This window comes from Trichosurus vulpecula, chromosome 8 (genome assembly GCF_011100635.1).
Source record: "Trichosurus vulpecula isolate mTriVul1 chromosome 8, mTriVul1.pri, whole genome shotgun sequence".
Taxonomy (NCBI): domain Eukaryota; kingdom Metazoa; phylum Chordata; class Mammalia; order Diprotodontia; family Phalangeridae; genus Trichosurus; species Trichosurus vulpecula.
This window is the reverse complement of record NC_050580.1, coordinates 256,835,785-256,863,076: the sequence shown is the minus strand read 5'-3', so window position 1 is coordinate 256,863,076 and position 27,292 is coordinate 256,835,785. Positions and strand designations below refer to the sequence as shown.

At 41.3% G+C, this 27,292-nt stretch overlaps 1 protein-coding gene across 4 annotated transcripts in view; it reads right to left on the bottom strand.

Moving 5' to 3' along the window:
* Nucleotides 1-690: 690 nt before the first annotated feature.
* Nucleotides 691-27,292, bottom strand: part of FBLN5 (fibulin 5) — a 129,742-nt gene continuing 103,140 nt past the window's right edge. For all 4 annotated transcript variants that reach the window (XM_036769492.1, XM_036769493.1, XM_036769490.1 and 1 more), the window contains exons 10-11: nucleotides 24,503-24,698; nucleotides 691-1,399 (exon numbers count right to left, since the gene is read on the bottom strand). In XM_036769492.1, coding sequence (XP_036625387.1) covers nucleotides 1,238-1,399; nucleotides 24,503-24,698 — 358 coding nt within the window. In that variant the 3' untranslated portion in view covers nucleotides 691-1,237. The remainder of the gene's footprint in view (nucleotides 1,400-24,502; nucleotides 24,699-27,292) is intronic.

Here is a 27,292-nt window from a genome sequence, read left to right as displayed (position 1 = left end):
AGCTGACCCATAATGGCAGATCAAAGTGAGTAAAATGTAGAAGATTTTTAATTACTGCATTGGGCTGGAGTCCCCTACCTCCCAATTTTATTTGTGGAATAATTCTAGAGAACGTATGACCAGAGGGTCCTTCCAGGATATACAATAGGCTATAGTAGACACTGGACTTGGATTCAGAAAACCTGAGTTTGAGTCCTGGCTTGGTCACTTACTAGCTGTGTGGACTTCCAGGAAATCATTTCATTGGACCTCTGTGAAGTAGGGAGAATACTTCTTGTACTCCCTACCTCTTCAAATTGTTTTGATGTTTGTATTTTATACATGTAAATATGATTTATTATGATGAAGATAATTGCCAGAGGGTTGGTCATCATATGATGAATTTTTTTCAGACAAGGTATCTCATGAAGACCATATGCTGAGGTGTGAAAGAGCTGTTCTTTGCATCTGTGAAAGGAATATCCACTCCAATGGAGTAGAACCACCAATCCTCAAACTACTGAAGTTAATTATATCACCATAGGCTGTACTACAGTGAGTAGGAAAATGAGTTTGAAAAAATCAAATATGCAAGTGATTTTTAAGGACATGTTGAAAGATTTTTATCCAACTTCTACTTCCCCATTCCCATTCTTTTTCTTCTTTTAATGGTCCCAAGATGGTCAAGAAAGGAGTAAACCATCAGACAAATTTAGGAACAACTGAAACTTCTTTTATGGTTGACAATTCCAGACGTGTTTTTTAAACAAACTCTATAAAAATGCTTACATCCTGCCACAATTTGATTTTTATAGCCTTCTTGGTACATGCAAGAGCAAACTAGCTACACCCAGCATTCTCCACCAGTTCTTTGGGGCCTTTGCAAAGCAGCATTGTAGCTCCAGACAGGAAGGGGAAGGAAGAAAAGGGAAGGGCTGAGCAGAAGAAAGGTGTTCACAGTCCTTTGCATTATAATCATACCCTGGCCAAACCTAATCAAATAGAAAAGACAGAAATAACCAAATTTAAAAATCACCACTGACACCAAATGGAGCCACATAGAAAGTTCTGGGATGGGGGCAGTGCTTCCCTCAGAGTGTCATGGACCAGCAGGCCCATAGGGTGATATGATTATGGAGTCAGAACAATTAGCACTGACTCCTGAGAGAAACATTCAGCAGGAAAGGGATAATTCCTTTTTATCTTTTTTTCCTCTTGTTTCTGGCATGTAGGAGTGTTAAAAACTCCAGCTTGGGACTCAGAATGGATGCTGTGACACATATATCCTCAGCCGGATGACAGAGCTGCCCCTGAAGTTGATGACGGTGTTTACAGTGATCATTTCCAAGTCTAGCTGGATGTCCCGAGGCCCTTTGATAGGGCGAGTCATCACCAGGGTGGCACTGATGGGTCCAGTTTGCTATAGAAAGAATAAAAACAATGTAATAGTAAGAAAAGCTCACATTTCCATAGCACCTAAAGGTTTACAAAGCAATTTCTTCACAAGAACTCGACATTATCCCCATTATAAGTTTAGGGTTTGTCTGTTTATTTTTAAATCTGGTTCCTGGTTGGCCATCGTCAAAGAATTCATCACCTTATGACCAACCTGCTAGTAATGAGCCTTAGCTAGGCTGGTACTTAGACCATACTCAGAACTCTACTAGTTTGGTAAGACCTACCAGAACGCTGAACCTTCAAAAAAGTCATTACCTCCATACCATGACAGGCATAAGAGAAGGAGACTGAAAGTAAGACACCCAGTCACTTCCCTAAGTCATGATCAATAAGCATCCATGTGCCAGGTACTGTACTTAACTCTAAGGATACCAGAAAAAAAAAGGCAAGAGAGCCCCTCCTGCCCTCAAGAGCTCCTGGTCTAGTGCAAAAGAGTATATGCAAATAATTATGTACAAACAAAATATGGTACAGGACAAATTGGAGATAATCAATAGGGGAAAAGCACTAGAATTAAGTGTCAGAGAGGAGATCAGTAAGACAGTAGTTCAGAGGGACTAATTTCATAGCAAGGAAGGTTCCTCTCCAAGGTTCTCAAGCAGTTACTGAACAAAAGCAGGGCAGAACAGAAAGCCCCAGGGACTAAGATTTCAGTTTTAGATCCAGCTCTGTCATGACTAGTTTTGTGATCTTGGGAAAGTAACGTCAGCTCCCTGAGCTGCAGTTTCATCATGTGTTTTGTGTATGTGTGTGTGTGCATACATATATACATAAACAGACGTACGCGCACACACACACACACACACACACACACACACAGGTACATTTGCCTGGAATCTCGTACATCTAAAGAAAAGGAGAAAAAAGTCAGGGAGACAAAATGGCAAGTATACTGAGCTAGACACTGTAAAGAGTAGCCACAATATGGTACAAGTAGTTACTCGAAGAGGAATAGCAGCAGGGATGTAATTCACAGAGGACAAAATCCAGAGAAGAGTTATCATTAAGATGCCTGACTTCAAACAAGCAAAAGGTCTTAAAGCGAGGAAACAAATTCAACCTCATAGTGACTACTGAAATATGGGGCGGGAAGGAGGGGCATGACTGAACTGTGTAAAGTGTAACTTATTTAAAAAGAATGAAATTGGGGAATGGCTAAACAAGTTTGTGGTATATGATGATGATGGAATATTACTGTGCTGTGAGAAATGATGAGGCTTTTGATTTTAGGAAAACATGGAAAGATTTGCATGAAGTAATGAAGAGTGAAATGAGCAGAACCAAGAGAATATATACCATGACAGCGATATTGTTAGAACTGTGAATAATTAAGTTATTATGAGTATTATAATTAATCAACTGCAAAGGAAGATGCTAGCCACCTCCAGAGAAAGAAGTGATAAATAGAAGCATGCATTAAAAAAATTTCTTAAAAATGAAAGGAATGAAGTAAATAAAAGGGCAGGAAGTGTGAAAGCCTAAGAGGGTTGTATGCTAAGAAAATTGCAAGGCCTTTCTCTGAAAGAAAAAGAAAAGGTAAGGTTAAAACTAAAGAACGTTCTGCCATGGGGAGTGTGTGTCTGTAAAAAGAGACAAAGACCTTGTAATTGGTTTCTTCTAAGGAGTATTTTTATACCATGAGGCCTCCCTTTCTAAGGGTTGTATCCCACTCCAAGAGAAGGGATATGTAAGCACCCAATGGCAACCAACACCCATTTTGACAGCAGAAGAGAGTAAGCATTTATATAACACCTACTGTGTGCCCTATGCTAAGCTCTTTACAGATATCATCTCATCTCATCCTCACAATAAGCCTGGGAGGTCAGTTCTGTTATGATCTCCATTTTATCATTGAGCTCACTGAGGCAAACAGAGGTTAAGTGACTTGCCCCAGGCCATACAGTGAGTATCAGAGGCCAAATGTGAACTCAGGTCTTCCTGAGTCCAGGTTCAGCAGCACTCTTATCTACTGCGTCACTCAGTAGTCTCTAGGCAGGAAGGAGATAGAAACAGAGATGGAGATATTGTGGGTTTAGGAGTAATGATAGCTAGCATTTCTATAGCATCTTGATGTTTTCAAATGGTCCTTACAACAACTCTAGGAAGTAAGTACCATTATTATCCCCATTTGACAACGGAGGAAACTAAGGCAGGAAGAGGTTAAGTGACTTGCTCAGAGCTGGATTTGACCTCAGTGTTCCTCATGCTTCAAGCCCTCTACCTGCTGTCCCACTTCGATGCCCTACAGAAGTACTGAGTGATCGTGGCAAGGGCAGGCTCGTGACTCAGAACAGAGAATGACTCCCTCCACAAAGCAGTGCTTCCAACCAACAATGCTTCCTTCTTGAAATGGTATCTCTAAGAGGGAGGGACAGAAGAAAAAAAAAACGAAATGGGACAATATGTACATATGCAACAACAAAAGAAATAGACTAAGGAGGGAGCTCAGATTTGGTACCCCAAGAGCGCTATCCTAGTGAGGGAATCAAGAAAGAATAAAGAAGAATAGAGATCATGAAGCATATGTTAGAATTCAGAATAGATGAAAAGAAAAGAGGAATGAGGAAGAAGGAAAAGCAAAGTAAAATTTCTTGGGAAAGGTTATTTCTGGAGGATGTTACTTAAGTGAAGGAGTTAGAGGAAATTGAAGATTTTAAACAACATGCTTAGCTAAGCATGACCTTCCCTTTAGAAGGTCAAGGAAAAAAAAACAGAGAGAAATTAATAATTTAAATAAATTCAAGGAATTTGGAATGAAACAATTAAATGGCACTAAGGGAGGAATAGACCAGTACCAAACTAACATAGTAAAACTGAGCACAGGAACAAATATTGACTTAAAAATAAATACAAAAGAAATAAACATTAGAAAGCTCAAACGTAAATATCATAACTATAAATGGGAATTTGTTAAACAATTCAATAAAAGGAAGACAGGATAACAGAGTGGATAACAAAACAAAATCCTTCCCCCTCATTATTTTGTTACATGTAAGAATAATATGTAAAAAAAATTTAATGGTATGTCAAAGTATCAGAGACTGCAGCTGGGGACTCAAACGAATGAGAAGAGCTATTATTCTTTAAGCAATTCTCGCCGAGTAGAAACTTGTTTGCCAAAGTGGAAATGTTTACAACCTGGGAAGCAGTAGTCAGTCTGTCTTTGCAATTTGATACAGAAGAAAAGAAAGATGAATCCTATATTTGGGGAGAGCAGATTTGAAAGGGTTCAGAGAAGGGTTATGTAGAATGCTATGCCCTAAAATACTATAACAGAACCCAGCCCAGAGAAAATGAATAAATACAATTTGAAGATAGGAACAGAAAATTTGTGAAGGGGAGAAAAGGGGTGTCATTTAAAGAAACTAATGTGGATAACACAGGGGATTCATCAACCAAATTAGATCTTTTTAAAAGTAGGCACAGAAGACAGAAGCCAGGGCAGATAATAGAAGATGAACACAAAGGCATGGCATGGTTCTGTAAGAATACTGTCAGGTGCACTAAAGCTCAGACCAGCTATGCCTCTAGATACATAAGGACTGGCAGATGTGATTACTGAGTTGTTGTCAGTAATCTTTAGAATCAAGAAGAATGGAAACATGTTGCATGCCTGGAAAGGGACAAATAGTCTTTTGATTTTCAAAAGATGTGGGTTTGGCTTTGATTTCTGGCAAAATTCTAGAATGTATCATTAAAGGGGTGGTTAGTAAACACTTAGAAATGGAAGCAGTGATCATAGTCAGCATGGCTTCATCAAAAATAGGTCACGCCAAGCTGACTTCATTTCCTTTATCAACAGTTACAGAACTATTAGATCTGGGGAATAATGTCGATACACTTTATCTAGAAGTCAGAAAAGCATTGAACAAAGTTCTCCACGCTGTTCTTTTAGACTAGATAGAAATATGTAAGTTATCTAGAATAACAGGATAGAGATTTAGAATTGAAAGGGATCTCACCTCCCCTTCCTTTCACGGGTGGAAAAACTGAGATCCAATGAGGTTAAGTGATTTGCCCAAGGGCACTTAGATGGTAAATGGGTGAGAAGTGAAATTTGAATTCAGGGCCTTTCACTCTGGAGCCAATGTATTTTCCACAGTACTGATTTGGAATTGATTGAATCGCTAGATCCAAAGAAAGTCATTAATCGGTTCTTGAAGGAAGACTCTGGTAAACCATCTTAGTGATCTGTGCTTGGTCTTGTGCTATTAAACATTTTCATCAACGATGTGTGTGTGTGTGTGTGTGTGTGTGTGTGTGTGTGTGTGGCGAACACTTTGGTTCAAAAAATTAACTTCATAAGTATAAGATGGGGAAAACGTAGCTAAACAGCTGTTAGTCCAAAAGATATTGGAGGGTTTTAGTGGATTGTGAACCTCAATATGCATCAACAAAAAAGACAAAAAAGAGAGGAGAAAAAACTTAAGCAAACAGATTAGATTAAGACAGACAAGGGTAGGGGAGACAGAAAGGGAGAGAGAATATCTAGAACAAGGAAAATAAAATGTCTTTCTGTAACCTGACATACTGGATTCAGTTCTGGCCATCACATTTTAGGAGAACAAGAGAAAGATGAAGAGGGTCTAAAGCATACAACCCAAAAGATAAAGGGCCTTGAGACCATGCCATATTTGGATCAATTGAAAGAATGCTTACAAAAACAAAATAAGAATTATTTCTTAGTTGCCTTAGTGAAAATTTCATCTTTCAAAAGGTAGAGGAATTAATGTGTTGAATTGCTATGCTAGACTTGATTCTCACCAACAAGAAGGAACTGGGTCCTGAAGGAGAAACAGCTGTCACCTTGAAGAAGCATGATCACTGCATCTTAGCATTTTTGAGAAAGGAAAGAGGTGGGGGCAGGGCAGGGAGGCAGTGTGTTATAATGGCTAGAGAACCAGCCTTGGAGTCAGGAAACATGGGGTTGAGTCCCTCCTTTGACACATATTGTCTGTGGGACCCTGGACAAGTCAGCCCAGAAAGGGTGGGAAGCACTCTAGAATAAAATATGGGTCCAATCCAAGCAAAAAATTTGTAGATGATACAAAGTTGAGAGGAACAGCTAGCATGTTATAAAACAGAATCAGGATTTTTAAAAAATCCCTCTAGGCTAGGCCTCAAGGGAGGGCCTTGAACACTAATCACTTACTCCCTTCAACAGATCTCTCTCCAATCATTTGATACTCTGTGTATGCTCAATGGTTAGCATACCGCTTCTTCATCCTCTTCCCATTTCCCAATTCTCATTGCATATTCTCTTACTCTCATTCCCCTCAACTCACCGCACCGCCCCCCCCCCCCACCATAGTCCTACTCCAGACTTATCCACTCTATTTACTGCATTCTCTGGAATGCCTACTCCATAGCTCACACATTTGCTTTCTTCTTAAGCCTTTTCCTTTCCCATTCGCTCCCTTCTAATGATATTCCATCCCTGGCCACCCTTTCCAGTCTCATTTTCACTTCACTTGACTCAATGGTCATGATGGGAGAAGAGATATTTTCTTCCCATTGCCATTCCTAGGCTCTCCCACTACCAGTATCACTCAGTAACCTTTCCTCCTTCATTCCTCATTCAATACAAAATTATCCTCCAATCAGGATTCTGAAGGCTGTTATCTCTGGACTCTCAGGACATCCTTCTTCCCTCAGTGCCCAGTTCACAGGCTTTCTTTCCATTACAGCTGCTGCCCTCACTCTGGATGACTTCAAGATACATATTGATGTTTCCTCAGAGACCTTAACTTCTTAGTTCTTCAATCTACTCAATTCCCATCATCTACCCCCATTCCACATCAGCCTCACAAGGAAACGGTCACACTCTTGATCTTGCTGTTACCTACATGTGTTCCATTCCCATGTTCATGAATACTGAAATCCCTTTATCTGATCATATTTTATTATTCCAGCTTTCCCTATACCTGATTCCTTTGGGGCAGCTAGGTGGTGCAGTCAATAGAGTGCCTGGCCTGGAGTCAGGAAGACTTGATACCTACTAGCTGTGTGACCCTAGGCAAGTCACTTAACCCTGTTTGCCTCAGTTTCCTCATCTATAAAATGAGCTGGAGAAGGAAATGACAGACTACTCCAGTATTTCTGCCAAGAAAACCCAAACGGAGTCATGAAGAGTCAGACACAACTGAAATGACTAAACAACAATATAATTCCTTCATCTACCTTGTGACCTCCAATTCCTTCATCTCTCAGTTCTTTCCCAGGACATTACCCCTACATTGGCTATACTCTCCTTTCTTCCCTATCCCCCACTTTGAAGAATCAGTTCAACCCTATACTATCACTTATGTGAGTCTCTTGACCCTTTATCCTAGTGCCAGTCATGCCTTACCAAGAGCCAACCTTGGGTTAAACCCATCTTCTCTACACTTTTCTCCCATTCATGTATTGCTGAACTGATCTGTAGAAAAATCATAAAATCACATTGACCGAATCAACTACAACTTTATGTCATATAACCTCAAGTGGGTCCTCACTGCAGCATGGCAGTCTTTTCATACCTCCCTAATCAATTCACTATCCCATTTAGCACATTAGCTATTCTAAACCTTTTCACTGCTCCTCAAGCTTCCCATGGTGCCCTCTCCTTCCATCCTCTCAGGTGAGAACCTTACCTCATACTTCACTGAAAAAATCAAGGCCATTTGCCAATAGCCCTCTCTTCTCCTCACCCCTTCATCTCACATCACCCAGATGTCTTTCCACACTATTTCCTCCTTCACCCGTGTCCCACGTGAAAAAGAGGATCATTTCTTCGTTAAGACGAACCTCTCTACATGCACCCTTGATCCAATCCCATATTATCTGATTCAGCAAAGTCATCTCCTCCTTCTCTCCCTAATTTTCAATCTCTCCCTATCTACTTATTTCTCCTTACTGCCTACAAATATGTCTATGCTTTCTCCATCTTGGAAAAACCTTTATTTGATCTGACCATCTGAAACAGTAAGGCAATAATCACGATGTAGATGATGACTGTCAAAATGCCTATGTGGTTCTGTATTGCGAAGTATACGAGACTCTCCACATAGAAGGTAGAAGAAGCAAACCATTTATTCAGACACCAGAGGACCACATCCCACAAGCCATTTATCCAATCTATCAGAGCAGTAAAACATTCAATACACTGTATCACAACATGGAGCCTCGCCATCCCAGAACCTCTCTGGCCCCCTGCTGGGGTCTTCCCCAAAACAAACTCACAGTACAGCTAGGTCAGACTGTTCAGTTCTAACCATCACGAGGGCAGCCATTAGCAGCCATAACTGCTCACGCTCTCGCTCGCACTCTCTCTCTCAGCATTTCCTGTGATATAACTTCCTTTTCCTGCAGGAAGCTCTTCCCACCACATATGACTTAGGCTTCCTGTGACGTAAGCAGGTCACATGGCCTATTAATGGGTGGGGAAAGATCTTCAGATCTAAATTGCTACTACACCATCCCTACTAGCCATCATCCTATTTCACTCCTTTACCTTCTTGACTAAACTTCCTGAAGTGATCTATAACCTGGTCCTCCACCTCCTACCCTCTCTCTTCTACACTCTGGCTTCAGATCTGATCATTCAACTAAAACTTCTCTCTCTACAAGTACCAATAACTTCTTAATTATCAAATGTAATCACCTTTTCTCAGTCCTCATCCTTCTTGACTTCTCTGTAACTTTTCAAAATGTTGATCACCCTCTTCTCCAGGATACTCTCTACTCTTGAGGGTTTTGGTGTCACCTGGTTCTCCTCCTACCTGTCTGATTATAATTTATCAGTATCCTTTCCTAGATCCTCTTCCAAGACCTACCCACTAATGGTGAGTATCCCTTAGGGATCTGTCCTGAGTCCTCTTCTTTTCTCCCTCTATCCGATTTCACTTGGTCATCTCCTCAGCTCCCATGGTTTTAATTATCATCTCTATGATGATGACTTTCCACTCTCTTTATCCAGCTCTAGGTTCTCTCCTGAGCTCTAGTCATGTATCTTGTTGTTGTCCAGTCATTTCAATCATGTCCAATTCTATGAGATACAAAAATACTGGAGTGATTTGCCATTTCCTTCTCCAGCTCATTTTACAGATGAGGAAACTGAGGCAAACAGGGTAAAGTGACTTGCCCAGCATCACACTGCTAGTAAGCATCTGAGGCTGGATTTGAACTCATGAAGATGAGTCTTCCTGATTCCAAGCCCAGTGCCCTGTCCACTACACCAGCATGCATCACCAACTGCCTATTGTTCATCCTGAACTAGATTCCCATAGCCATTTCAAACTCAACATGGTCAAAACAGAGCTCATTGTTCTCAAGCTGAAAACGACACCAAGGTTACAAGCCTGGATTTCTGAGAGAAATGTTGTGCCCTTTACGGGAATAGGGAAGCTGGAAAACAAGTAGGATTTGGGTAAAAAGACAAGTTCTATTTTGGATATGTTGAGGTTGAGATGCCTACGGAACATCCAGTTCAGAATGTCCAAGTGGATCCGATGATACACGGGCCTCGAGCTCAGGAGAAAGACTAAGGTTGTCTATCTAGATATGAGAATCAATTACATATAGATGATCTTTGAATGCACGGTAGCTCCTCTCAGTGGCCGAAGCCACTGAAAGGTGGGAGGCAGAATGATGTGGAGAGTCATGAGAGTACTAGCTCTGAGTCAGAGGGCCTAGGTTCAAAGCCTGGCTCTGCTGAATAACAGCTGTGTGACCTCGGACAAGCTATTCCACATTTCTGATCCTCTTCTGTAAAAAGGAGGGTTTGGACCGCGTGGTCTTCAAGGTCTCTTCCAAGCCCCAGATCTGGATCTTAAGAGTTTGGGAGGAGAGAGGGAAAGGGTTTATGTGGACGCCTGCTGCTGTGACCCTCATCTGGGTTTTAGAAATAATGATAGCTCCCTGTTACATTGATGAAGGATTATACTTAAGGTTTATAAGGCACTTCCTCATCTCAGGTTTGTAAGGAAGGTAGTGCAAATGGAATTATCCTCATTTTACAGACCAGGAACCTGAAGTTAGGTAGGTCATGTGACTTGCCTGAGGTCACATACTTGGTAATTGTAAGGGAGGGATTAAAAAACGAAGTGTTTCCACTCCACTGTGCTGTCTTCCTAAGTCCCCTGCTCTTTATCACCAGATTCTCTGCTGATACAAAAGGGGGGAGGGGGAGGGGAGAAGGGAGAGACGACCCTTTTTCCTTTTCTAGCAATTCTCACCTCTGAGGTTGCATGCATTGTGATTATTTTGTGGTGTAGAAAGAGCACTGGAATTCTGTAATTGACGGGCTGCAACACCTTGGGCAAGATCACCTCTCTGGGTCTCAGTATCTTCATTTGTAAAGGGAGCAGAATCGTACTAGATGGCTTATGAAGTTCTTTCCTTTTGTAACACCCAGTGAGTTATGAAGCTCATTCTAACAGGATTTCACCTGAGTAAATAATGTTGGGAGGGAGGAGGAGGCCCACAGGATGATTTACCCCAGCCACACATTCCTTTAAGGGAAGACCCACGCCAACCTCTCCACATTGCTTAGAATATAGGACAGTGGATAGTGAGGGATGCCAATTATCACTCCCCCCACAGGGCACTACATTTGCTAAGAGGGAAGAGGGTCCATGGCCCACCCAGACCATTGCACTTCTAGCCATTCCTCTCTCCTCCCACCCCATTCTGGGATGTACACTCCCAGTTTGGCCCTAGATCAGAGAGTACGTTTTCATGTGTGATCAGCATTGTTTGACAATCAGGAAATGGTCAGGCTGGAGAATGTCAGCTCAGCTTGGCTCTGTCACTCTACTCCATACAGCTCACGTAAAAGAAAACTTGGCGTGGTTAGAATCCTGTGACTGTGGCCCAACTGCCAGATGCGATCATGTCCCCAAACCACCTGGATAACAATAAAGACCAATCATCCATCAAGGCAGTTCATTTACACTCTGTGTGGCTCATTGAAAATAACCCAGTGCCAAAAGAGTTTAACCAGAAGAGCAGTGCATAAGTGAGAGAGAGAGAGAGAGAGAGAGAGAGAGAGAGAGAGAGAGAGAGAGAGAGAGAGAGAGAGGAAGGGAGGGATGAGGGGAAAGAGAAAGGGGGGGGAAGGGAGAGAGAGAGAAGGAGAGAGAGACAGAGGGAGAGAGACAGAGGGAGAGAGACAGAGGGAGAGAGACAGAGGGAGAGAGATTGTGTGCACATGTGCAGAGCTGTGGTTGTTGGCTCAGCATTGTTACCTCAGAATCCTCAGTAATAGTTTAACTGCTAAACCCTAAGAGAGAATTTCAGGCAAGGTGCCGTACATAGTATTAGCAGAGATCGGGACTGGACTTACGAATGTAACGTATGTAGAGCTCCCAAATGAAGGAACTCCCTCTCCTCTGGAAGGACAGCACTCTCCATATAACTTTTTTAGAGCACGGAGAGGTAAATTGAGTTGTACAGGTCCCATAGCTAACATGTGTCGGGGGTAAGACTAAACCTCGGTCTTTCCGGCTCCAAGACCATCTCCCTATGCAGTACTCTTACTTATTCTGCCTCTCAGGATGTCAGCTGAGTAGGAAAACTAGTGCGCTTCAAGACACAACAGTGAGGTGGAACACGAGTATCTTGCATAAAACGTGGAAAATTCCTCTGCAATAACTAAAAGGCTGTGAACTGCTTAACTGAGAGGAGGCTATTGGCTTTAGCACTTTGGTTCATTACACCAGAAGAGATCTCAGAGGGCAACAAGTCCATGCCCCTCGTTTAACAGATAAGTAAACTGAGGCCCAAAGCAAAAAATGAGGGACTTGGAGGAGGCCTCAAGTACAGGAGAGATTACAGGTGATTAGTAAACCCAGAGGAAAAGAACACAACTGGGGAGGAAGGAGCAATGTTTAAATCAAGATTCAAGACAGTAAATAGAAATTTGGGTTGAGGTTGAAGTCAGGAGTCAATAGGTAACCAATCGAGAGCCTGAGGAAGGAAGTCATGAACTGAGTCCTAGAGCAAAAGGTCCAAGGACATAGAGAAGATCTGCATTGAATAGGTGGGAGAAAGCACCACAAATGAGACAAAGTATAAGGGTGGCTATCCCTATGAGAAATCAGTCAGATAGAATGTTCTTTTATAGCAGAGGCATGAGAGCCTTCTAAGGGTGTGCTGGAGCTGGTTTAGACTGGCTCTTAAGAGTTGATTGTCAAATTTTCTTTGTGAGTATCTGTTGTTTTCCTGTTGTGTCTGACCCTTCCTGACCCCATTTGGGGTTTTCTTGGCAAAGATACTCAAGTGGTTTGCCACATCCTCTCTAGCTCATTTTACTGATGAGAAAACTGAGGCAAACAGGCTGAAATGACTTGCCCAGGGTCACACAGCTAGCAAGTGTCTGGGGCCACATTTCAACTCAGGTCTTCCTGACTCCGGGCCTGGAAGTCTATCCACTGTGCCACCTTGTGAGCATTTACATCTCAGAAATAAACACTAAAAATGAAGGTTTGATTTATTGTCTTGTTGATAGAGAAAATGTTAACAATGCAAATTAAACTAGAATGTGTCAAGTATATTTTTTTCTTCAGAGAGCTGGTTGTTAAACGTTTACCAGCACACCCTTGCCTGGACCCCTCTTCTTTCAGATGCAGTACCATAGCTGTGGGCAAGGACATCATCTCTCCCCCAGAAGCTTTCCATGAGCACAAAGTTCTGACTTAGTGAAATATTATTGTTGGAAGACCTTTACCAACTTGGGGAGACAATGTTTGTTGACAGAAGGAAGATAAGGCAACATACTATTTGAATTCAAAGAATGTACCACCTGCCTCTGGTGCCCACTAGAATGCCTTTAGATGTTTCTGTACACAGCTGTCAGGGTAAACTTGAAAATGAAGTGGCATCGATACTCTATCAAACGGATGAGGCATTGCATATCTCCTGGCCTACAATTTCCCCCTTAGGTGGATTTAGGTGCACTCTGTACCAGTGAATCCAATAGCCAGCTATTTTGAGGCTAAAAGAAAATACTGAAAGTTTCCAACAACTCTTGAAGGAATTCCTTCACCTCACCTGCTCGATGGCATTTCCTTGTGAAGTAATGGGTGGATTAGGGAGGCAGCTAGTCCCAAAGGACAAGGCAATATAACAGCCATCTTAACCTAAGATGCAGGGAGTCCCTGGGGTGAAGGTCCAGAAATTTCAGGGAATTCCTTTGTTCCCTAATTGGTAAACTAGTCTGGGAACGTCACTATACGCTAGTAGGTGAGATAGTTGGCTGAAACCATTTCTAGAACTATCCATGTACTTGAGCCCTGAGGCTCCCTACTCAATAATTATATTATATTATATTATATTATATTATATTATATTATATTATATTACATTACATTACATTACATTACATTACATTATATTATATTATATTATATTACATTATGTCATATCATATATCATATCATATCATATCATATTGTCGGTTGGTATAAAAGTACGATTAGTTGATTTACTCAACCCTATCCCATTTAAGGTAAGTGATAAGACATTTCATCATCCATAGGCTTTAAACTAAGTAGGAAAAGTCATCAAAAGCCAGTTTGACCAAGTGGAACAATGTCAAACTAGAAGTCTGTTCCAATAGGCTGAGAGATTTCATCATGTCCTCTGGGGCCTGTATAAAGGTATCGAGTGATCTGGAATCAGAAAATTCCAGAAATTAGAGCAAGCGTGACCTTCTAATAAAACCCCTGACGAAAAACCACCTGGAAGGGAAGGATTCAGCCTTGGCCAAATATTCTTGCCTCTTTCCCCTTTTGCCAGAGGAGGGCTTTTCAGACTTTCAAGGGTCCAGGAAATTTTGGACTTCCTGTCTTCTCATTAGTGTCCTAGCATTGTCCCCCAGGACAGCAAGGACAGTGTCTGCATTGGGAGCCAAGGACAAGCTGGAGGCAGAGTCATCATGCCTGAGTCTCCATGAATGGGAGGAGAGGACTTGCAGCAACAAGAAGCTGTGATTTACCCCTAAGTTTGAACACGACCATGGACTTTCTATGTAGTAATGGGAAAATATGTTACATACTTTTGAGGAATGTTGTCTACCAACTGTTCTTCCTGCATCACCTTAGTAAGCATCTCTTTCTAAAAGTTACTTAAGACAGACTGAATAAATTATTCTCAACTGATAATCTGGAGTTTGGGAGAGGAGAAAACATATTGGTGGGGGCTTAGGCTAATGTCATTAGATACATCACTCTTAATTCCTGAGGGGTACCCCTAGGACTCTGAGAGAAAGATGTAAATTTGCTCCAGAACCTGAGATGCATCAGTAAGACTGGATGTTGGAATATGAATTCTTAGAACTTATATAGGCTACATGAAGTACCTGCTGTGTGACAGGCACTACACCAAGTTCTGGGGATATAAATACAAAGAATAACACAATCTCAACTCAAAACGAACTTATTTTACAAGAGTGCAACCACTTTTTCCCCCTTGGTCTGGCTTTTGGCACTGTAATATTTAGGATAGCTGCTGTGTCCCCACCCCCTGAAGGGTTAGGGAAGAGGGCCAATGCACACCTGAGATTAGAGGCAAGAGATAGGCCTAAAGAGAAAGAAAACACACCTGGAGATAGAAGGGTGTAGGATAGGATGTGCTGCAAACCAAGGTCCAGGAGAGCAAACAGAAATTTGGGCTAAGGTCAAAACCTGGAGCTCACAAAGGCAGGTGGTCAAGAGCACAAGGCAAGAGGTCATGAACGGAGTCCAAAAGCAAAAAGTCCCAAGCAGGTGGGAGCACTATATGGAGCAAGGTTAAAAAAACACCTACATGTTGAGGGGGATGTGAAGCACCAGCAGCTGGTAGCTTGTCTCATTCGAGGTATCAGACTGAGACAGTGTCCTTTGGTGTTGACAACAAGCTAGTCTGTTGTCCTCTTCTATCTCAGCTATGATCTTGACATGTGTCAGAGAGAAGGAAGGGGTTTAGTGTATCTGGAATGAAACCAGCCTATGCATGGTTGTGAGAAAGGGTACTGTATGAATGAATAAAGGGAGGAGGGTTGAGAATAAGCATGTATATTGCACACCTACCATGTGCCAGGCACACTGGCTAAATGCTTTATAAATATTACCTGATTTGAACCTTACAATAACTCTGTGAGATAGGTGCTATTATGCTACGCATTTTACAGTTGAAAAAACTGAGGAAAACAGGGTTAAGTGACCTGCCCAAGTTCACATAGCTGTTAAGTGTTTGAGGCCAGATTTGAACTTGAGTCTTCTTGACTCCAGGCTCAGGGCTCTCTCTATACACTGTACCACCTAGCTGGGTACAGGTTTAAAACTAAGAGGTATAGTGTAGCACAAGCCCATACATTTTTGGTCCTGAGTCTTTCTCTCCTTGGGTCACCACTGTGCTATGTGGTGTTCCTGGGTGTCCACAATAGTCATGATGCATGCTGCTCCAGATTCCATACACAGCATGCACTGGAACTGGAGGGGTAAATAAGAATGAAAGGAGTGTTCAGATACAGCCTAGAGATGTCTATCTGAGTAGTACTAGCTGAGCTTACTCCCACTATCCCTTCACTAGAGAAGGGGCGCATGGTGGTGGGCATCAAGCCCATGGTGCATGGTTAGACACAGCTCTGCCTAGGCTCATAGAAAAGCCCCTAAAGCCGCGGTGGAATTCAAATGAATTAAAACCAGTTCTCCACAGAACCGAGCCAAGGTGCCACCCCTGCTAACAATCACTTCAGGGAACTAAACCTAAAATTAGGTACTGGTTCTACCTAACTGGTGGGAACTGGCTGAATCTCACCGCCGCCCTAAAGGCCCTCAGGTCCACATCCCTCATTTTACAGGTGATGAAATGAAGGAACAGAGGAGTTAAGTGACTTGCTCAGGGTGATACTTCTTGTGTCTAAGGGAGGATTTGAACCATGATCTCCTTAACTTAAAGTCTAATACCCTGACCATTATACTATACTGTCATTTCAGTGACATGTCAGAGGTAGAATTTAAACCATGTCCTCAGACCTCCAGAGCCCTGTGTGTGTGTGCCTGCCCAAAAATAGACCAGAGGATTGTGGAATTTAGAGCTAGAAGAGACTTTATATATCATAGGATAATAGCTTCAGAACCAAATGGGGCATCAGAGATCATTTAGCCCAGTCCTTTAATTTTACAAATAAAGAAACAAAGACACACAGTCGAGATAAAAGCAGATTTTGAAACTATTTTCTTGATTCCAGAATCTAGTGTTCTTTTCACTACAAATACTGTTTCTTATTTTAAAAAAAGTTCCCTCTTTCCTTCCTCTCTGCTTCCTGAGTGTGTTGGTAAGCAAAGTGGGCTCCTTAGCACTTAGTTCAACAAGTGCCCTTGAATAGTTTGGCTTTTGTTTGTTTTGAGTAATTCTGTGTATTTCATTGATCCTTACTAGGTGCTAAGCCCCAGGCCCAAACCCCTATTAGGTGTAAAACCTTAGTGGGTGTGGATTGGCAACTAAGGTGGGGCCCAAGGCGGGGCTAACTCCAGGGAGGGCCTAGTTTATATGTCTGGGACAGCAGAGGCTCTGAGACCACATGGGTTTAAGTCGCCTCTTTGTGACGATTTTAAGTCACGTGGGTGAGTCGCATGTGTGACTCACCCCTGACACTGAAAAAGATATAAAACCCGGGGTTGGCCTCCTCTTCCTTGGAGCTCTTTGCCACAGCAGTGGTGGCGCGTGACTCTGGGCCAGCGCTTGTTTTGAGCTCCCGGGCTGACCCCAGATGTTGGTAACTATGAATTGTATTGGGTCTGTCTGTTGATGTTTGTAATTTGTTTGTATTTTGTTCTGAAGTTCAGGGTGCTGGTTTTTTTCCCCTGAACTAAGTGAATGCTGTCTGTATGCTGGATTAAAGTAAGCCTGTCAACCCCTTCACCTTCCTTTCCTTAGTTAAGCAGATCAAAAGAACCTGTGCTGTTGGCAGCTTTCCGGGTGCTGGCTGTGGGTGGATCTTACACCGCCACAGAGGCTGCTAGCTGGATTGTTGAAACACTGAGTGACATCAATAGTAAAATTCTTTTCTGCCATAATCATAAGGAAACTCTTGGCCCTTTCTCAATGACTCAAAGTCTCAATGACTTCAACACCCGACTCATTGTCTTCATTCACAATCCAATCTATGATCCAATCCCCACTATTGTACGTGGATGTCTTTAACATTTAACATTACTCACTACCGCTCCTCTAACAAACCCACATCTTCAGCTACCACAGCATGAGCTCCCTCTCCTCTTCATCAGAGAGTTACAACCAAAATTGCTTCACTTCTAAGATCCAGAATTTTGAAATTCTTTTCTCTGGTCACCATATCCTGTCCTCAACTCCCCCAATCTCATTCCTTCTAAGCCTGCTCTTTGTCCTCAATCTCTCTGAGTGGTCCTACTATGCCTGCTCTAGCTTCATACTCTCTTCAAAGTCATGACTGTAGAATCAGCCTCTTCAACAATGCGTCAACCTCCACTAATTCTTTGCTCCTTTGTTCTTTGTTCCCACCCTACTATCCTGCATCCCTTACCCTTTCCTACGGCTACTCATAAGACTATAGTAAACCACATTTAGTATAAATTTAAATGATCGAACCTTAATTAGGCCTCATTTCTGCCCGGCAATCTTTTTATTCATAACTGATGAACTCCCTGTCATGCTGTCCACAATGACTGCTTCAGAAATTCTTTCCTTTCTCCTAGCCTCTAGCTCCACTCCTAACCACTTCTCTCTCAGATCTGCTATGTCACTGAGATGATTGAAGCTATCCATCATGAACGCCATTGTCATCCACCCTCTGAGCATCATCACTTCTTTATGTCCTCAACCAATCTCTCATGGTCCTTCTTGTCTTAGAAGAGGAAATGACCCTCCTTGCCTAGAACGATCTCATCATTTTTACTTTTGATGGCACAGATCTCCTCATCTCCTCTAGGACATTTTTCTACCAGACATTCCCATGTATTCTCATCATCAGGCTCTCCTTTAAGGATTGTTGGCTTTTTTCCCTCTATCTACAGGTCTTCTCTATCTCTTATCCCTACCGTCTCTCCAAATCATCATCCTGAATCTCCTCCCTTTTACATTAGAAACTCAGAATAAAGTAGTTGCATTCGTTGTCTCCACTGCCTCACAACCCTCTCATTCTTCAGCCCCTTGCAATCTGGCTTCCATCACCAACAGTTTATTTTAAAATTTTTCTCCAAGATCAACAATAAACCCTTAAATGTAGTTATCAGACCTAATGGCCTTTTCCTCCTTGATCTTTCTGCAGCATTCTACATTGTTGATAAATATCTCTGATATTCTATCCTTGGGCTTCCATACCACTGCTGTCTGCTTGTGCTCCCTCTACCTCTTTGACCACTCCTTCTGCTTTGATGGTTCTTTTCCACTCATCTACTAAGCACAGATGTCCACAAAATCTCATTCCTCAACCCTTCCCTCTAAATCTATCTTCTTTTCCAATTTAAATTATTTTCCTTGACAATTTCCTCCATTCCCGTGGTTTCAGTTCATACATGGCTACACCTACATATGGATGAATCCCAAATCTGTATATCTAACCCAATCTCTTTCTTTTTTGAACTCCATGAGGTAGCTAGATGGTATAGTGAATAAAACTCTGGGTCTGGAGTCAGGAAGATCTGAATTCATCTGGTCTTAGACACTTACTAGCTGTGTGACCCTGGGCAAGACCTGCCTGCCTCAGCTTCCTCAGCTTGAAAATAGGACTGATAATAGCACCTATCAGCATTGTTGTGAGGATTAAATGAGATAATATTTGTAAAAGAGGTTAGCACAGTGCCTGGCACATAGAAGACATTTAATAAATGCTTTCTGACTGACTAGTATTTTAATCATTCTTGCCAATTGGAGATTAAGGCTCCGAAAAAGAAAAAGGAGTTTTGAAAGAAAACAGCTGATTTAAAAGATGGTACCTGAATATGGGATTTAGAGTAAATATAACAAAGGCTGCTAAGCATCTGTGTGCCTCTGAGAGCTTATGCCTGGAATCATGCAAATCTCAAGAAGTCTTTATGCTGATAATGGAAAGGAAATGCCCAAGTCAGATTTTATAAAAAGCAGTAGGCCTGACATGCAGTGAGGAGAATCTCAGGTGAGAGAGCCAGTGATTCAAAAGAGTCAGTACCAATGATGAGAGAAAACATGGCCACAGATACACAAATGCACAAAAGTATGGATAATCAACCAATATTTATTAAGCACTTACTGTGTGCCAGGAGCTATGCTGCTTAAATGGTAGGAATAAAACTACAAAGAATTAAATAATCTTTCATTTTAAGGAGCTTACGCCTAACTGGGGTGACAAGTTCAAATATAAATATTTACAGAACAAAGAGAATCAATGTAAATAAACACAAGGTAGTTAGGGAAGACGGACACTAAGAAGTGAGGACATCCAGAAGAGCTTCATGTTGAAAGTGAACTTGACCTGAATCTTGAAATGAGAGATCAATTCTATGAGGAAGCGATGAGGAGGAAATGTATTTCAGATATGGGGGCTGGGAGTGGCCAGTGTGAAGGAATAGAGGTGGTATATGGAGTGTTCTTTGTCAGGAATAGAGAGAAAGCCAGTATGACTGGATCAAAGAGTCCAGAAAGGGAAGTAATGTATTGTTTCATTCATGTCTGACTCTTCATGACCCCATTTGGGGTTTTCTTGGCAAAGATACTGGAGTGCTATGGCATTTCCTTCTCCAGCTCATTTGACAGATGGGGACACTGAGGCAAACAGGGTTAAGTGACTTGTCCGGGGTCACAGGAAGTATCTGAGTAACTGCATAACTGTCTGAGGCCAGTTATCAACTCAGAAAAATAAGTCTTCTTCACTCCAAGTCCACCAGCACTCTACCCACTGCACCACCTAGCTGCCCTGAAGCAAAGGGCTTTAAATGCCACACATAGGAATATATTTTATCCTAGAGGTAATAGGAAGCCACTGGAGTATAGTAATAAATAAGGTAAACTAGATAGATGAGGAGATAATCTCATAGGAATCACTAAAATTTTTTGGGACAGAACTAGGATATGGATATAGAGAATAGGAAGCTCCTGGGGTTTATTGAGGGGGTTAGGCCTATATTTTAAGAAAATCCCTTTGACAATTGAGTAGAGAGTGGATTAGAGTTGGGGGAGAGACTTGAGGAGCAGAGCCCAGTTGGAAGGCTAATGCAATAGTCTAAGCAAGAGGTGATGAGAGCCTTAGTAGAGTGGTGGCTATACGAACAGAGAGGAACACATACGAGATGTGTCAAAGGTAAAATTCTTCATTTCTCATCAGTAGCTCTTCTTGGTTTGGACTCCACAGAACTCCATGCGCTACTACCCCATAAAGTGATCACCTGAAATCTCATTATCATGCTAATTGACTCAGCTTTGGATTCTCAATACCTCAACTCCATCAGCTTTCTTTCCCCTCTGACAGGAGGTCTGCAGGGTGAAGCACTAAAGCCCTCCCAAAGCTTTCCTTTATAGAGAGCTAGGATCTGAACTTTTCAACTTTCCATCAGCAGCTCTGCTTGGTTTGGACTCCAAACCACCAAGTCAGGTGCCTTCTGGTGGCCCCCTTCTTTCTTTTGTGTTGTCTTCTCCCATTAGTTTATAAGTTTCTTGTGGGCAGGGGCTGTCTTTATTTGTATCCTCAACAATTAGATTAGATTATAAACTTCTTGAGGGTAGGAATGTTCTTTTTTTAAATTTGTATCCCCAGCAATTAGCACAGTGTCTGGCACATAATAGGTGCTTAATACATGCATACTGAATTGAATTGAACAACATATTGGAAATGTGGAGAGAATGAGACTGAGAAGTCAAAGATGACGATGACACCAGGGTTGTGAACCATGGGTGACTGGGAGGATGGTGATACACTTAACAGTAATAGATAAATTGGGAAGAGACTAAAGAGAGAAAAATAATGAGTTCTGTTTTAAACATGCAGTGTTTGAGACACCTGTAGGACACTCAATTCAAGATTTCCAAAACGCAATTGGTGATGTGGGACTAGAACTCAGGAGAGAGACTAAGGGCTGGACATACAGATCTCAGAATTGTCTGCATAGGAATTTAGAGCTCATCTGGTCCAGTCCTCTCATGTTATAGAGGAGGAAACTAAGACCCATAGTAGGGGAGTGAATTGCTCAAGGTCATATAATTAATGAGAAGCAGAGCTGATAAAACACTACCAAGGGTTTCCCATTAGCTGTAGTTTTTTTTTTTAATAGGACAAAACAGAAACTTCTCAACCTAGTATATAAGGTCCTCTCTGGACTGGCTCTAGCTTATCTTTCTAGTCCACACCCATCCACATACTGGAATGTATATTCCAGCCAAAATGAACCTCCTGTTATCATCCTGTCCTCTTCTACCTCCTCATGTTAATGTAAGCCATCACTCATTCCTGGAAGGAAATCTTCCATTGGACCCAGCAGGACAAGCTTCCCCCTCCTGACTCAAATCATCTTTAGTGGGCCTGTCCTCTGTACCTCACTGTGTCCTTTCCTAATGAATTTGCCTCAGACACAATTTTAGGTAATTACTCTGGAAGAGATTGTGATATTTTTTAACCTGTATCCCCAGTATGTAGCATAGGTTTTCAATCTGTGACCAGCCGTCAGCAGCAGTAGCAATCTTTAAAGCCTAGAGGGGTAACATATGCCTCCAGTGACATTCCTTGTAAATTGTAAATCAATATTTGAGAGATCCTCAGAGTCTAGAAATATTAAACTAGAACTAATATGTGGCAAGGACATATTCTTATAATCTTCTAAACTTTGTACCTCAAAAGCCTTCCCAGACATGTAAAGCAGCTAGAAATCAGTAGCTGTTTATGGATTTGGGGTTATATGGGAATGAGCCTTCACTCTTATCTCACCATTACGTTTTTTTTCATCATAAAACTCCCTTTTCCATCCCTGGGTTCCTTCCAATCACTCTCACCACCCTTAAATATACTGCAAAGAAAAGGTAAAAAGCCTAGCAGGAAATAATTGGATAGGGAGGACTGTTAGGAGCAAATATAGAGTAGAATCATCAAGAATATAGTTCCACAGAAAGCTTAGTAATATCTAGGCATGAAACTCTTTCTTGCCTCTATTATAAGATAATAAAATCCATAAGGCATTGTTTTCTTCCTTTGTATCATCCCACAGTGACCAGTAATTGGAGGTACAATAAATGTCACCATGTCTCCTTTGTCACAGAATCACTAAGTGTCAGTACTGGAAAGGCCCTTAATCATTATAATTCACATTTATATGAGTTTAAGGGTTACAAAACAATTTCTTCACAATAGGCTCATGAAGTTGATAACTCCATTTTACAGAGGAGAAAACTGAGGCTTAAATAGATTAAGTCACTTGTTCAAGATCATTTAGTTAATAAGTGGAAGACCCCCCCCCCAACTGATAAAAGGCCAAAGGATATGAACAGGTGGTTTTCAGAGGAAGAAATTAAAGATATCTATAGTCATATGAAAAAATGCTCTAAATCATTACTGATAAGAGAAATGCAAATCAAAACAACTCTTAGGTACCACATCACACCTATCAGATTGGCTAGCATGACAAAACGGGAAAATTATAATTGCTGGAGAAGACATGAGAAAATTGGAACACTAATGCATTGTTGGTGGAGTTGTGAACTGATCCAACCATTCTGGAGAGCAATTTGGAACTATACCCAAAGGGCTATAAAAATGCTCATACCCTTTGACCCAGCAATACCACTTCTAAGGCTGTATCCCAAAGAGATCACACAAATGGGAAAAGGACCCATATGTACAAAAATATTTATAGCAGCTCTTTTTTGTGGTGCCAAAGAATTGGAACTCAAGGGGATGCCCATCAATTGGGGAATGGCTAAACAAGTTGTGGATATGAATGTAATGGAATACCATTGCGCTACAAGAAATGGTGAAGATACAGACTTCATAATAACCTGGAAAGAACTACATGATTTGCTTTTGAGTGAGGGGAGCAGAACCAGGAGAACATTGTACACAATTACAGACACATTGTATCTGTGATGACTAACTGATAGACTTGGCGCTTCTCAGCAATGCAAGGTTCTAAGACAACTCCAAAAGATTCATGATGGAAAAAGCGATTCACATTCAAAGAAAGAATTATAGTCTGAACGCAGATTGAAGCAAACTATTTGCTCTCTTTTTTTGTTTTGTTTTGTTTCTTCTTTCTCATGGTTCATTCCATTGGTTATAATTCTTCTTTACAACTTGACTATCATGAAACTATGTTTAATGTGAGGGTATATGTAGAACCTACGTTGGATTACATGCCATCTTAGAGGGGGCAGGAGAAGGAGGGGGAGAAAATTTGGAACTTAAAAACTTTCAGAACTGAATGTTGTCAATTAAAAGTAAAAAAATTTAAAAGGAAAAATTTAAAAAAAAATAAGTGGAAGACCTAGGTCTTAGACCCAGACCTTCTGCCTTTAAATTCAGTGATCTTTCCACTTATACCAGTTAGAGCTAGAATTTTAGAGCTGGAAATGACCTGAGGACACAGATTAGAACATGTAACAAAGAATGTTGGAACTGGAAGGGCCCTTAAAGGTCATCTATTCTAGTAGTGTCAAACTCAAATAGAAATGGGACCATTAAGCCATACATGAGGATCTCTGTGGGTTACATACTGACTTGGAAAACTACATATTACCATTGTCTATATTCTACTATATTTTATTTATTTTGCTAAATATTTCCCAATTACATTTCAATCTGGTTGAGACCGAAGTCTAAAGTGTCACGGGCTGGGGGCAAAGTGCTTGACAGCTCTGATCTGTCCCAACTGTCCCATTCTATCTGTCCCATGCAAAACTTAGGGGCAGATTTGGGACTAGAATCTGGGCACCATGACTACTAGTCCAATTCTCTTTCCATCACACCATGCTGTTTTCTTGCCCATCCCTCCTACCACTTGCCCCACTGAGAACATCCAGTCCCATAAACACTATAAATCCTTGATGTCAAGACTGGAAGAACAATTGTTAATAACCATTAGGAGCTTTACACTCACTGAACACTTACCCGCATATAGAATTCTCTGCCCTCATTCCCAGATTTGATCTGAAAGATGTAATAGGCACCAGGATAGCGAGTGGTCGCTTGCATTTGGAAGATGTCAGCGGGAACAGAGCGTCCTGATACCACGTCCATGTCTCGGTACAGGATAGTGAAGGGTTGGTCTCTGCAGCCAGGATTTTCAGCTGGACACATGCAGCGACTTTAGGAGGTAGAAATAGAATTGTTACTTCACAAATCCTTTCCATATGGCCTGCTGCATTTCTTTCCCTTTCTAAAATACTCTGGGAAGTACAGAAATAGGGACACCAATAAATATTTATTAAGTATCTACTACGTTGAAGACACCATGCTAGGGGTTCAGACACGAAGACAAAAATAAGCTCCTCAAGGAGCTTATATTCTACCAACTACCACATGGCAGTCTTAGAGACTCTCTGTTCTCATCTCAACATTTCAACAGAGCCAACAGATATAAAACCTTTATTGTCCAGGATAGCCAGGAGATGTTATATTCTGGTTACTAACAGAGTGTCCTTGTATAATGTTTTATTGAGCTTTAATAGATTAAAACTGCACCAAGACTTTGGGGACACCCTCTACAGTAAACCCAGACCACCAGTTTGTTGGGTGTTTCGCTTTTTTAAAAGAACTTTGTGCGAACACATCAATGTGTGCATACATACATATTTCAAAAAACTCATTATTTTAAGTATTCCCTCTACTGGTGCAAATCACGACTCAACCAAGCCTTCTCATCCCATGCAATTCTTTTCCATGTCTTTAAGGAAATACCTCTTCCAAAGAACTAGAGGCCTTCCTCTGCTTCTTCCACAAAAGTCTTATTCAGTGCCTCACTGTGGCATGGAGATGGTTCCTGGGCTTTCAGCACTTCTGCGAGAGCCGAATAAACTTTTCCAGCCTGGAAAGATTCCAGTCACAGTTCTTGAACAGACTATGTCCGCTGTCCAAGGACCAGTCTAGCTATGTGCAGAGAGTCTCATCACCAGAAGGTTGGCTATTTTGGGATCAAGTTTTTGCCCATGGTATGCCATGAAAAGAATTCAGAGAAACATTGCCACCACCATCACCTTCCATTTATATAATGTTTTACATCTAGTATTTCACTCAATCCCCGTAACAGCCCTATTTTATGAGCACAACTTCTTTGAACGTCACTTTTCTGATCTATAAAGAAGGGAACAATAATCACAGAATTTCAAAATCTCTGAATTGGAAGGGAGTTCAGAGACCATTTTCTCCAACTTATCCCTAAACAAGATTCCCTTCACCAATGCCCCTATGGAATAATCAGCCAGCCTCTTCTTAAAGTGAAGTCTTTAAGAAAAGGCAATGAAGGGGTTCTATTTTGGAGGCAACCACAATAGACCATTCCTCTTCTGGATAAGTCTGCTTAGTGTCTGTTCTTACTTTGATACTTGGGTCAATCAGATGTCTCCTCAATGTGGGCAACTCCCTCCAATGGTGCAGATGGCAACCTATGCCTTCTCATGGGAGATTCATCCAACATGCTAGAAACCTTGTCCTAGATCTCTTGGCGTTATGTTGGTAGTAATGGGTCACATGGGCAGCTAGGCCTGGAGTCAGGAAGACTCCTCTTCCTAAGTTCAAATATGGCCTCAGACGCTTACTAGCTCTATGATCCTAGGCAAGTGACTTAACTCTGCCTGCCTCAGTTTACTTATCTGTAAAATGAACTGGAAAAGGAAATGGTAGATCACTCCAGGACCTTCGCCAAGGAAACCCCAAATGGGTCACAAAGAGTTGGAAATGACTAAACAGCAACAACAATGAAATACACATGGATCATTCCTTCCTCTCACTATATGACGAGTCCACTTCCTCTTCTAGACACGCATGTCTTTGATGTAAGTTCCTACGGTTACAACTATATTGAAAATGTCAATGTTGATATGATCCATTTTATCCAACAATACGTGATATTGTTGAATATTGGATAAGAACTTCACATACTTAAAATGTCAACATTTAAATTAGGATTTCTTCTGTCCTGCTGCTAAGAGTCATTTTGTATTTCTGTTTCATGGTTTGCTGTGGCAAAGGAATTTATCAACTAATGGGTGGCCTATTGGTGGTGAGTCTCGTATACTTTGCTGAGGTGGTCTTCAGAAAGCTCACACAGTCCATCCCTGGGACCAAACTCAAGTTGGATTAGCTTTTTGGCTGCCATTATCACACTGTTCACTAATATTGAGTGTGTAGTTCACTAAAACCCCCAGATCATTTTTCAGATGAATTGCTACCTAACCCTGCCTTCCCTGTAATATACTTGTAAAACTAATGTTTTGAAACTGAGGGTAAATATTACAGTTATTCCAATTAAGTTTCATCTTATTAGATTCAATTCAACGTTCTCTCCTGTTGAGATCTCTTGGGATCCTAACTCTGTTATCCAGCATGTTAGCTTTCCCTAGTAATCACTGACAGCGTACAGCAGGACAACATCTGTACTAAAATACCTAAAAGGCCTGATAATCAATATCTGTTGGGTATAAATATTAATACAGTAACATTCTATCTTCCATTAACAAGCTGTTCCATAAAAGTTAAAATTCCAGATAACAGGTTAACCCACTAGGTACCAGATCTTTTTAAAATTGTAAATATTTGGGATGGAAATCTTTCTAGAAAGAATGTTGCACAACTCTGTCTTCTTAAATGGAGGGTACTAAACAAGACAACCCTTTTTGATGACTCTGAATCATAATTGTCAATATTTATTTTAAGAGTTAGCCGCATAATATATATTGGCAA